The sequence below is a fragment of the Agelaius tricolor genome, unplaced genomic scaffold, assembly GCF_023055355.1.
Source record: "Agelaius tricolor isolate 1412-34295 unplaced genomic scaffold, bAgeTri1.0.p SCAF_4, whole genome shotgun sequence".
Classification (NCBI taxonomy): Eukaryota; Metazoa; Chordata; class Aves; order Passeriformes; family Icteridae; genus Agelaius; species Agelaius tricolor.
Genome location: NW_027269264.1, coordinates 43,422,439 through 43,434,530, shown reverse-complemented (window position 1 = coordinate 43,434,530; position 12,092 = coordinate 43,422,439). Strand labels below are relative to the sequence as shown.

Genomic DNA, 12,092 nt, shown 5'->3' with positions numbered 1-12,092 from the left:
AATTCCATTTCTAATAATGGGGAACAAGGAGCAAAACTTCTAATAATGGGGAACTGTTAGCAAACAGAGAATAAAAAATTAAGGACATAAAAAAATCCACTGATGTTTTGGAGAAAACAAAGTTAATTTAAAAATAAATCCAATAAAAGCCACTATAGAGTATTAAAATCCCATGATTCTTCACTGTTAACTGTGGCTTACATAATTTCACTGAAGTAGAAATAACTATATAACTGCACAGTATAGTGAAAAGTAGTTTCATGTATTCTTCCTTGTCTAATTCCTGTCCCTTTTATAAAAATTCACATGAGCATACGATGAATATGGTAGGGGGAATATGGCCTATTGAAAAGGATAGTACCAGAAACAGCTTTCAAATTCCTGCTAGCACTTGGAGGAGATATGTAGGATGATAATGTCCTTTAACTAGCAGTCTGAAAAAAACCTCACTTACTGGGGATGAAATGAAATGTTGAGCTAAAAATTGCTCCTGCACACAAAGTTCAAGAAGATTACATTTATGGACAAACATGAAGGTCAAGGGACAGAAAGATCTTCCCACAGAAATACCAGGGAGTAAACCACAAGATCTTTGTGGTTACAGAATTGTATTTACTCCTTCCCTCCCCAAGGAAGAAACCAGCGAGCACAGATGAGGAAGGAGGCAGACAGTAGTCAAGCCCAGATCTTTCTGTTGTCACCACTTTGCATGCCCCTGTCCTAGGGTGACGTTATGATGCTTGTATCCCCATCATGTGTTCTGTTTATGCTGGATATTATATTCTGTGCCTTCAAGACTGGCTCTGAGAGGAAAGGTGGGGAGAAGAAGCATGGAGTTTGTTATCAGAGAGTGCACTTACTCCTCCACATATGGCTGAATACAGAACTGTGGTGTCTGGGCACAGACAGGGCAGAACAGGGCCCTCCTTTGCTTTTTAGTTAGTTTAGCTAGCTGAGGCAGAGAAGTTCCCTGGACTGGTTTTCTTTTTCCCTTTTCTTGAAACTGTTCTAACCTGTTCTGGGAGCTGGGGAGCACTGAGAGCTTGCACTTTGCGGCCTTTGGGGGCCTGCTCTGGGCAGCAGCCTTTGCCAGCGCCGGAGGGACTGATAACAGAGAGATCACCCAGGAGAGGATTTCTGAATTTGTCATCTCTTCAGAGCAGCAAATGAGTTTTGTCATCTGGTATTGTTCATTTTGTGTGCTGGGGAGTGCTTTGCCTGTTTAAATAAAAAGGTTTTTTCCCACTTCTTTCTGAGGAAATTTTTTCCTGATCTGGTTGTGGGGAGGGGCCCTGTGGGTTGGCTTTCTGGGGGGGCCCCTTTTGCAGGTTTTCTCCCAAATTTGCCCTAAACCAGGACAGTCCCTCAAAAATGAACAGCAAGTGTACAGCAGAGGTGTAGTCTGATTCATCTATTCCATTGGTGGTTATCCAGGCATATTCTTTTTGAGAAGAATTACCAACTAACTGTAAGGTTTATTTGGTTTCCTATTAGACCAGATGTAAGGCTGTTTTTAATTAAAAACAAAGATCAGGCAAGAGAATTTAAATGTTCAACATCAGTCCTCAAACCTCAAGATATTTCCTCTTTTTTTTTACTGCAACTTTTGGTTTCATTAATTTCATTCATTTCAACTTTCATTCTCCCAACAGTCTCCATTCAAGTCACTCCCAAATATTCGTGATTCTAACTTGGTTCCTCTTAAATCTTGGCTTTCACACTTATCTCCAGTTCTCCCACAACTTAAGAGTTGTTGTTTTTTTTACTGGTAAGTTTTTTTACCTAAATTGTTTTCCTGATATAATGTTATTAGCACAGAAATATTTTACATATTAAGAGTTTGGTTTTCCAAATCCAAGGCAGGATGCTGGTGAAACCCTCCACTGTTCTGGAAGTGAGCCTGCAAATCTCTCTAGAGACAAGGTCCCCAGGTATTGGTCATAGGATTTGAATGCAGCCTTGACTTCCAGTTTATTATTTTATCACTATGCAATATTCCTTGTGTCTGCTTTGGTCAGGAAGCTTTACTCAGATTCTGATACACACTTCAGGGAAAGTGGGTATTCTCCAGAGAGATGACAATTTTAGAACTGTTTTTTATTTTCTCCTTTGAGAATCCCAACCTTTTCAATTCACATATATCTGATTTGCAGCTTGTTTTCTCTCTTTTCAGCTGCAGTCGTAGAATTATAAAATCATGGAATGGTTTGAGTTATAAGGGACCTTAAGGATCATCTAGTTCCAATGCCTTTGCCATTGATGACATTCCCTAGATCAGGTTGCTCAGGGCCCAATCCAGACTGGCCTTGAACATATCTGTGGATAGGGCATCCACAGCTCCTCTGATCCAGATAGGTCTTTCTTCTCCCCAGCTGGAAATACACTTCTGGAAATTCATAATATATGGTGTTTTTCTACAAGTCTGAGCCACATCACTCTGGATCTTGGGGCATTTCCTCTCTCCCTGTACACTTGTCTTTTCTCACCTCTCCTCACCCCTCCATGCCACAGCAGCAGCTATTATCTTCTGTTTGCCCCAGCAGGCTTTGGATGCATTACCACCCATTTTTGCAACACCTGTCTCATCCCAGCTGCAGTTTGGATGAGCAAAAGTGCTTTGGTATGCAGTATAGTAAGTTCCTGTAGTGTCTGGATATTGCAAGTAGCTTATTTTTTTGTCTGCATTCCTATTAAGAAGGGTAGCAGTTGAATAGGATGAGCTAAATAGTTGTTTGCACTGCAACAACAGGCTGACAGTTATGTAAAATACTTTCATGTGCAATCTCTTCTGATCCTCTGCTGGTTCAGAGGAGTATTATGGCCAGATTCAGCACGCAGGCTCTTGCAAAGACATTTTCATAAACTAGGGCACTGCCAAGCATAGAGGAGACCAAGACCAAGGTTGCTCTGTTTCTTCATCCTCAGCATTTACCTTTTCTTTCTACTTAATCTCCTGTCTTCAGCATCTACAGTTTAATCCTGTGGGATAAGCTCAAGACCTCTTTACCAAAGTGCTTCTACAAATACTGGTGATACAAATCACCTTGCAGAGGCTACTTCGAAGTGACAAGGTCTTCAGGCCAGATCAGTAGGAGTTGCTTTAGCGTATTATTCTAAAATGGGATTAGTTAAGTAACTCTATAGCCCAATCAAAATGCTGAGCCCAATTCACTTTTCTTAGCTTCCCCCCTCTCTTTACCAACTAAATGGCATTGATTAGGCTTTCAATTGAGCATTTTCTGAAAGGGCAGTTATGGGATCCTTAATGGAATTCAGCAGCAAATTAATACAATGACCAGCTAACTGTAACTCTCATGAGCAGCAGTGGTACACACACAAATATTCAAGCAGCTTCTGAAAACCAGCTTGCTTGTGGAAGCAGACACCTATTCCATTGCATAAAGATAATTTACAGTCACAGGGAACAACTATTTTGTATTGTCAATTATTATATGTAAGAAAAGCAATTGCTTTCATCAAGATATACATATTCAGATGCCTTCATCTAAGCAAATAACTATTTTTCATTAGGATTACCAGATTAATTTAATTAGGATTAAAAGTAATACCTGATTTAATTTTTTATATTATTTAATAATAATATACATTTGTTAGAGAACTACCTAGTCAAATAGGAAGTCCAGTTTCTCCTAGTATATATTGTCAGGATAAACACTGATGTATGCTAAAATTAATGGAAAAAGCACAAATAACATATTAAAATATGAATGAATTACAAAATATCCCACGTAAATAATGCTCTTCTACTCATTGTTAATTTTTCAATTCTTACTATGATTTTTACCATCAGATTTATGATTCAAAAATTTTATTATTTTTTAAAGATTAATCCTGTCAATTTTACCCTTGAAAAGCTATAAAATAACTATGCAAATTAGTTTGCATTTTTATTTAAATATTTTCTGTTAAATAACAGTGATTTTAATTCAAAATAACTTCAAAATTCTGGAAGGTAATTTTGCATTTGTAACAGCTGTCCTCACAACAGTAAGCAGACTCTGAATGTTTTGTTCAGAAATATTTTGCACACTCTTCACTGTGGTTTGAATTGTCTAGGCAAGTGACTCTTAGTTAACTTAATCAAAAGTCTCTTTTAATCTGTCAAAAGTCTCTTTTAATCTGTTATCTGTATGTATTTTGTTTATCTGTATGTGTTTTGGTTTAGTGTATTCACTCCAGTGTTATTCATTTTTTCCTACTCACCTCCAAAGTAAGAGCCATCTGTCAGCTTCAGCTCCTTGTTGGACTTGGTGATGACACCAGCAACACCGTGTTGAATGAAATACATCTTCTTACCCACGGCCCCTTCTCGGATAATATAATCTCCAGGTTGGAACACCTCAAATCTCAGTTTGCTTAGCATGGCAGTCACAAAATTTGGGTCTGCATTAGCAAAAAGAGGCATTGTAGCCACCAGCTTCCGACAGTTGAAGTTGACAATCTCCTAAATGGGAAGGAAACATCATGATGATAATGGTCAGTAAATATGTTCAATATGATGGGCTTTGAAAAAAGACATTCTGCTTTCTAAATAAAGAATTTCTTTATGCTCATATTGGACTTTTCTGTGTCTCTGTGCTCACTTTATAACATATTTTCATGTGTTTCTAGAGAACTGATTGAAACGAAAGTGCAGTCTGACTTTTATTTCTAAGGTTAAATGTTGCCTTCCTCTGGTGACTTTTCACATGTTATTTATTATTCCCATTGGAGTTTAAGAGGACAATGTGAGAGAAAGGTAAAAATTAAATAGGAATGACACTGCTTGACAACCAGATTGGCTGTTGCAATAACTATATTAAGTGATAAAATGATGCAAGCACTGTGTTTCCAAAAATTACACCATCTTTCTGTTTGAACATATCTAGTGGTAATATAAATATATATTACATTAGATGGTTGAAAACAACAGGAAAATATCCTGCACAGTTTCTAATTAATTTTGTAAACACAGAAACATACATTTCTGCCTTTTAAAGAGATGTGTTTAAAGTAGAAAGCACTACTATTCTCCTAGGGCCTTAAGGATTTCTCCTACCAAGGAGAAACTGCATTTATATTTACAGAGCACACTGTAAGCTCATCTGCATGAAAAGATTAGCACCAAAAAAAGCTGATAATGTCATACTTACTTTAAATAAATAAAAAGAAAACAAAACCATACAAATAATTTATGAAATATTTTCAAGCTCATTCTTGCAGACCTTACATTGTCTTGGGAATACAACATGGTCAGTTGCCATTACAGATTTAACATTGCATTGAAAAACTGAGACTAATCAGTATTGCACACCAAGAATGGCTCAGGCAGGCAACATCTACTGAGGTAGCAAACCCAACATGACAGGAAGAGCAAATATAATCATCTGTATATAAATGAAGACAGAGAAAATAAAAGAAAAATACAGCCAGCAGTCACTTAACTGCTTGCAAAACAAAATATGCCTTCATTGTCTGTGGAGTACCCCTAGCATTTCTTAAACTAATACTTCAAGATTGATGTAAAGGACAAATTCCACCTGCCAGTGCTCTCACTCCCATGACTGCATTCCTGCTGGAAGTGGCTCCATGCATCTGCTGTCTCATATATCTCATATATGCCACACAGACAACCCTGAGCATGAAGCTCAGATATAATTGTCCAGAGATCACACAAATTCTTTTCCTCTCCCTGTCCCACAATGTAATAACCTGCTTATAGGCATGTTGGGGAAGTTCAAGTAATTTCACACTATAAGCAACAAAACCATAGTGGGTTCGTCAAATCAGTTCCCTTGCATCTGGGAAAGACATGGGAATTCCCCTCTGAAGGGAAGACATTTGTTACTGAAGCAACTAACAGGCAAGTGCATTAAGAGTGAGAAGAGTGAAGAAACAACCACCTTTCCCTGAGCAATCAACATGCTTTCCAAATAAATCTAGTGGGACTTAGAAAAGTAAATTTGAACAAAATGTCTCACTAAGCACCCTAAAAACTAGTTTCCCATGTAAAAAACCCATGGTAAATTTGATGCAGGATGTCTTCTGTTTGCCTGAATCCAAAAATGATTGCAAGTAGCAGCATGCGGATTGCCATATCGGTGACATTCAAATCTGTGAATACTGCTGAGTCAGTAGGTCAAGAAGGGCAATGCCAAGATACCCTCTAAGTATATTTTTTATGAGGCAATAAGTATCATAATGAGATTCCAACTGTCTGTCTTTCTAAGGCATGGAGACAAGCTTATTTTCCTTCTTGTTTAAACTCTACATTTATTAGTAATGCTTCAGCCATCACCTCCCTCCCAAAGGAAAGTTATTTGCTTCTTTGACTGCCAGCAATGTGGTGGCATCCCATGAGGAGCTCCAGACTACATCCCCTGCTCCCCATGAGACTGCCTTGCTGCCGTCTCCACTGACGCTGGCAACAGCTATTACTTGTCTTGTCTTGCTCAGGGACTTTTCAGTAGGCTTGCTGCTTGTTTTCTGCTTCTGAAAGTGAATAGCTTGTCTTGCATGCCCAGGAGGCAGAGAAAGGAAATTACTAAAGAAAGCAAAAATTGACTGGAAATTATATAGAAGCTGGTGGGGAAGCACAGAAAAGGCTGGGAGAGTAGAAAGTTCAGCTCCAGTCAAGATTAGGAAGAATGAGTAAAATAGGTGGAGTAGTACTATGAAAGAGAGAATGGGAAGAAACACAAAGAAGGAACAGTAAGACCTAGAAAAAAATAAACAGAAAAAAAAAGAAGGCAGGAATCTTGACTTTAAAAACAGGTTGAGAAATGGAAATTGCAGAAAAGTGAGAACACAGGAACACAAAACCTGGAGAATTGGTGTCTGGAGTGAAAGCTGAAAAGTAGGGCAGATGAAGTAAACAAAAGGGAAATTGGAAAAAAAAAAGAAGTTATCCCTAACATATCTTTATCAGTATAGAGAGGGGAGAATTCAGACCTGGATGAATCCTCTGTGCAGATCCAGTCCTACCCACCAGAAGGGAATTCATCACATCTTGGGAATCCCAACAACACATACCTTTGAAAGAGGATTTTCACCCATGGAATCTCATGTCCTCTTATGGCTCAATCTTCTGCCCACTTTTCTGTCACATTATGTAACCTGTATCTGGATATGCCCATGTATGCACACACATTATCCTGCTCAGCCTGAGTTGCCTAATGAAGGTACCAACATAGCTACAAAACCACCCTGCTGAGGTAATTTCAGCTGTTATTCCAAGTAATGCATTCATTTTGTTGATTAGTTTTCTGTGAAAGTTTGCACTAAAGTACAAACTTCCCTTATTTAAGATGTTAGAAGGTGGAAAATTACCGAGGGAGAAAGAAATGTGTCATTTTTAAGTGCTTTGTTTTTCTTTAAAGTGTTCTTTTATTTAAATATGAGATCATTCAGAGCAGTAAAATACATTTCCCTGAATCTTAATCACAGGCAGTTCTGCAATTTCAGGTTCTTGTGTATTACTTTAAATATCATCCTGGGGAGAAAGAAACAGTAAAGATTATGAAAGTGTTTTATGTAACTCAGAAGTACTAGGAGAAAAAGTTCTGAGTTTTAAAAGAGAGGTAACAAAAGAACAAACTGACAAATTAAGAGTTGACATTTTGTATAGAGAAAAATCTTCCACTCTTATTTTTCTTTTAATTCTTTGGAGCTAGACTGGAACCAGACTATGGTGCCCACTATTATATCTTCATTAAATGAGATTTTGTCTCACCTCTACTTGAAGAAAATACCAAACGAAGCCTGAGGAAAGGATCACGGAAGACAATATCAAATGAAGCTTGAAGAAGGGATTAGGAATGCATTATATAGCTGAAATGGTTAAAGAGCAAGAATGAATCAGACCTAGATAGAGCAAGTGTTGATCTATCCCAATTGCTGGTCTCTTACACAATAATTAAGAGATGCAATGGTCTGCTTTATATAAGAGATTGGTTAGGTAATTACACTGGCTTCTGCTCCTTTGTACTATATTGGATTTATTACTCATCTTGACCTTTCTGGACTTTTTTCAAACTGATGTTAAAGCGTCAGATATTATCATTTTGTGTGGGTTCAATATTTCTTGATGGCTTCTCTGAAGCATCTCAAGATGTTACAGAAGCAGTCACAAGGCTGTCCCAACCGTGACTGCAGTTGTCTGATGGCATCTCTAGAAGTTTTTAGGACCTCTTTTCCAGAAAATTTTTAGATGGATAGTAGTTAGACTGACTGGAAAATCCTGTTGCCATAAAAAAGGAAAAGTTCTTGAAAGATCTGTATGCCTGAAAAGTTCTTTACTTTTTCTCAGTAATCCAGTTGAGCTAATAAAAGGTACTACTTCCATCAACAAACTATGTTCTCCCTATGTGTAGGCCATTTGGAAAAATGGCTTAGTTTAGCTTAATTATGAGACTTCTACATACTATTGCAAAAATCTAGTGTATAACTGTAACAGTGCACCTTTTTTTCCCCAAGTGTTCCTTTACATTTTGCTTTAAAAGGATGTGAAACTAAATCAGTCTTAATTTCCTGATCATTGAAAGGAAGAAATCACTTTACTGAGAAAACTATTTTTCCCTTAGAAATACCTTGCAAATGAAAAATTACTGACCCATCATTAAGAGAGAACCATAGGCATTATATTTAGGGATTTGGGTTAATTTGAGCAGGTTAGATATATTTAAACCCAGTTCTAAGGAGCTATATTCTCTATGTGTTCATGATTTCCTGTAATTTTTTAACCCATTGGTCAATTATAGTTGAGTTTGGCAGAAAGGAGGCATCTCACTGATACTAAGTTCTCACAGGTTTTATGACAGCAGGCAGTCAGGAGGACTAGGATTAGTATCCCACTGAGGGAATGACTACATCATTATCTAACAACTTGTTAAATGCCAGAAAATCTACATGTGGCAATGGGATGTAATATTCTTTATTTCTGGTGCACCTGAAGTTGTTCAAATTGCTTTGACACATTCTGTTTTATCATCTCTACAGAGTGTATGACTTAAGAATAAATTTTGCTCAGAGGCCTTTCATGTAAGTAAAAACAACTACATAAATTTTTTTTCTCTTTGAATGGGATTGCCTCAACTTTCCATTTTTCAATTACACTGATAAGTTTCAACATAGAGACTCTGCTTAAATTTTACTTTTAAACATGGTAACTCTTCACCAGTATATCTAGAATTGTGTCAAGAAACACTATTCTTTTTCCTTCAGGATTTGGTATTTTGTCATTTTGTCAATATAACTGGATGTTCCTTGTGTCTGTTTTAGAAGCCTGTGTAGCCCCTATGGTTATATATTTTAAAGCCCAAGAATGCTCTGGTCTGAGGTACCAACTTATCTGACCCAAAGACAAAGCATAAAACCTGAAAAAAGCCTTTGATCTCTAAGGCAAAGAGAGTCCATGGGATCTCAATTGCCTTGAAAACCAGTGACCAGCCTGTCTATTTCATTTTCAAAGTCCTCCAGCTCCCAAGACCCCCAGTATATACCTGGATAAAGCATATCCAAATGCAGAAAATTTGCCATCCAGCTGTGAGATAAACTTAGGCACAATGAAGGAAGGAATTCATAGGCTTTGCAGAAAAACAATGAATGAAATTCTGATTCTACCAAGACTGACAGGACTGAGTTAAAGCAGGGGTTTTTTTTCTGTCTAGCTCTTTTCAACTCCGATTAAGACAAGTCAGCCCTAAACAGAGCATATGGTAGCTGGTATTGCTGTCTTCGAACAGAAAGCAATCTTTTTTATGCATTTGCAATCAGGAGGGATAAAGATTTGACCAATTATATTTTCTTCGCTTAGCTGATTAAACGTCGGCCTTCTGCATACTTTTCTGTCATTCCCTTCTTGATTAGAATTTTCTATTCAACTCTTTATATGCATTTTTTATGCTTCAGTATTATTATTGCATTAAATTCCAATGCAGACAGAATAATCCTTTTGAGGCAATATGGTTCAACCAAACCTCCAATAAAGGCACTCTGATGAAAGATATCCATCTTTTTCCCAGCTTGTTAATTGATTTAATGGAGCTTAAGAGAAAGCAGTCCTGTGCATCTCAAGCTCCTCTTCGGATTGTCCATTATATTTAGAAGATTAGAAAAGAGAAAAAGAAAGAAAAAAGATACTATCAACTCTTTCATTCATCTACTGCTTATCCATTTTCTAACTATTTTTAAAAGGAATTTAGCTTTCATCTTCTTCAATGTTCTGAAATGCTAAATGCTGCTTAAGTTTGTTTTCCAGCTGGAAAAAGGACGAGAGGCTTTAAAATGGGAGCAGCAATACAGCCAATGTTTTAAGGAAGCCTGTAAAAGAGAGATAGCCAGTCTAATTTCAAAAGCCTGAGAAGTCCTGATAATTGAGATAAGTACTTAAAGTTTGGTCCATTTGACCAGTCTCTACTTCTTGAAGGTTTTATCCTTTAAAATATTCTGCTGAACAAATTTTCTCTGTGTATCCTTTTTTGGAAAAAACACCCACAGTTTATTAAAGAAGGTAATGTGGAATTAGTGCTGTACCATAACAGCAGTTGCTGTAGAGACTGTGCTGTCTTATTAACTGAATAAATAAACTGCAATTTTCAAAAGTATTTAACAATCACTATTTCAGTTTTTTGCCCCCGAGTAACTAAATATCTTCATTCCCATTTGTGTGTGTGTACACTGGAATGTTGTACTTGTTAATCCTATACAGTATTTAAAATAATATCTTGGGGGGGTGCTAATTAAGGCTGAAATCTTTGTTTATCAGGAATTTTAAATATTGAAGTTGCCCATTAAGCCAATGAGAATACAGATTTAAACACATGTACTTTAACACTGCAGCAGAAAATAAATACTAAGGAATATGAAGTTGAAAAACTCCTATCAGCACCAATATCCTGTTGGTATCTATATGATTATCCATATTTTGTGTTAAGTGCATGGAAAAGTGGCACGAGTTAGACTTCATGTTTGCTTCACAATGAATGAAGCAACTTTCATGTTTTCCTAAGCATCACTTTTAGTGATTAAGAAAGAGGAGAAAGTTTTGCTAATAATCACAAAACTCTGTCCAGTTTGCTTGCTCACAGGTTAGTCTCTACTGCAGCACTGCTTCTCCATGTCTTTGGAGCCTCCAGTCACCTCCTCCAGCTGGTGATCTTGTTTAATGGTACTGGAAACCATTTCCACTGCTATGCCTTTGTACTGAAACCCCACTTGCCATCACCAGTCAGTATGTGCTTTACCTTCTATGTCATCTGTGTGACAGCTACCACTTTTTAATAGTAGTAACTACTACACTACTACATGCTCCAAAAAAAAAAAAAACTAGTTCAATTGCTACTTACAGCTTTGCTCAATGAAGACTACCTCCAGTATCCACCCAAGTCAGTAAGATTTTACCTGATCACCACAAGAAAAGGGGGTTTGTTTTAGAACAGTGCTGGAAAGAGTGCTGCTGTTCTCAGGACAGTGCTTGATTCACCTGATGGCAAAGTAAAGTAATTGTGCTTGAGAGAAAGAAAAAGAGGACACAGTGGAGTTTCACAAAGGCAGCCTGAGTTACATTTGTGTAAATTATTAGGTAAAATATATTGATTGGGGTGCTTTATTGTTTAAAACATACAGTTAGAATGCAGGACAGCCTGAAGAGTTTCTCTCACTTGAGAAAAGGAATGCCATGCATAGAATAACTTGTGGATGAAAGCAGGGAGGAAGAAATCTGTGTTTAAAGCTATCAGGGGTGACTGGGGGCTAAAACAAAGTTTGAAGCAAAGAACTAGGTGGTGGGAAAATATAAACATGCCTTAAAAGAAATGGAAAGCCATGGTTTGGGTACAATTTTTTTGTGTTATTTCTGATTTGCTCTTGTTTGTTCAAGATCAGAAACAGAAGCTGTGAATGCATCCATGGAAAGTTTAATGTGTGCTCTGAAACAGGCAAGTAATTCCTTCTGCCATTCCAACTCTCCCTTTGTCCTCTCCTCCCTTCTTCTGTCCTCCATGTACTGCAACCCAGATGGCCAAAAGTGAGCAAGAACACAGTTCCCAAGAGAAGGTTCTTTATCTACACCCTATGTGTATGGTTTAGTTGAC

At 37.4% G+C, this 12,092-nt stretch overlaps 1 protein-coding gene across 1 annotated transcript in view; it reads right to left on the bottom strand.

The window, feature by feature from the left end:
• Positions 1-12,092, bottom strand: part of HCN1 (hyperpolarization activated cyclic nucleotide gated potassium channel 1) — a 194,306-nt gene that overhangs the window by 18,452 nt on the left and 163,762 nt on the right. The window contains exon 6 of the mRNA XM_071425443.1: positions 4,225-4,465. Coding sequence (XP_071281544.1) covers positions 4,225-4,465 — 241 coding nt within the window. The remainder of the gene's footprint in view (positions 1-4,224; positions 4,466-12,092) is intronic.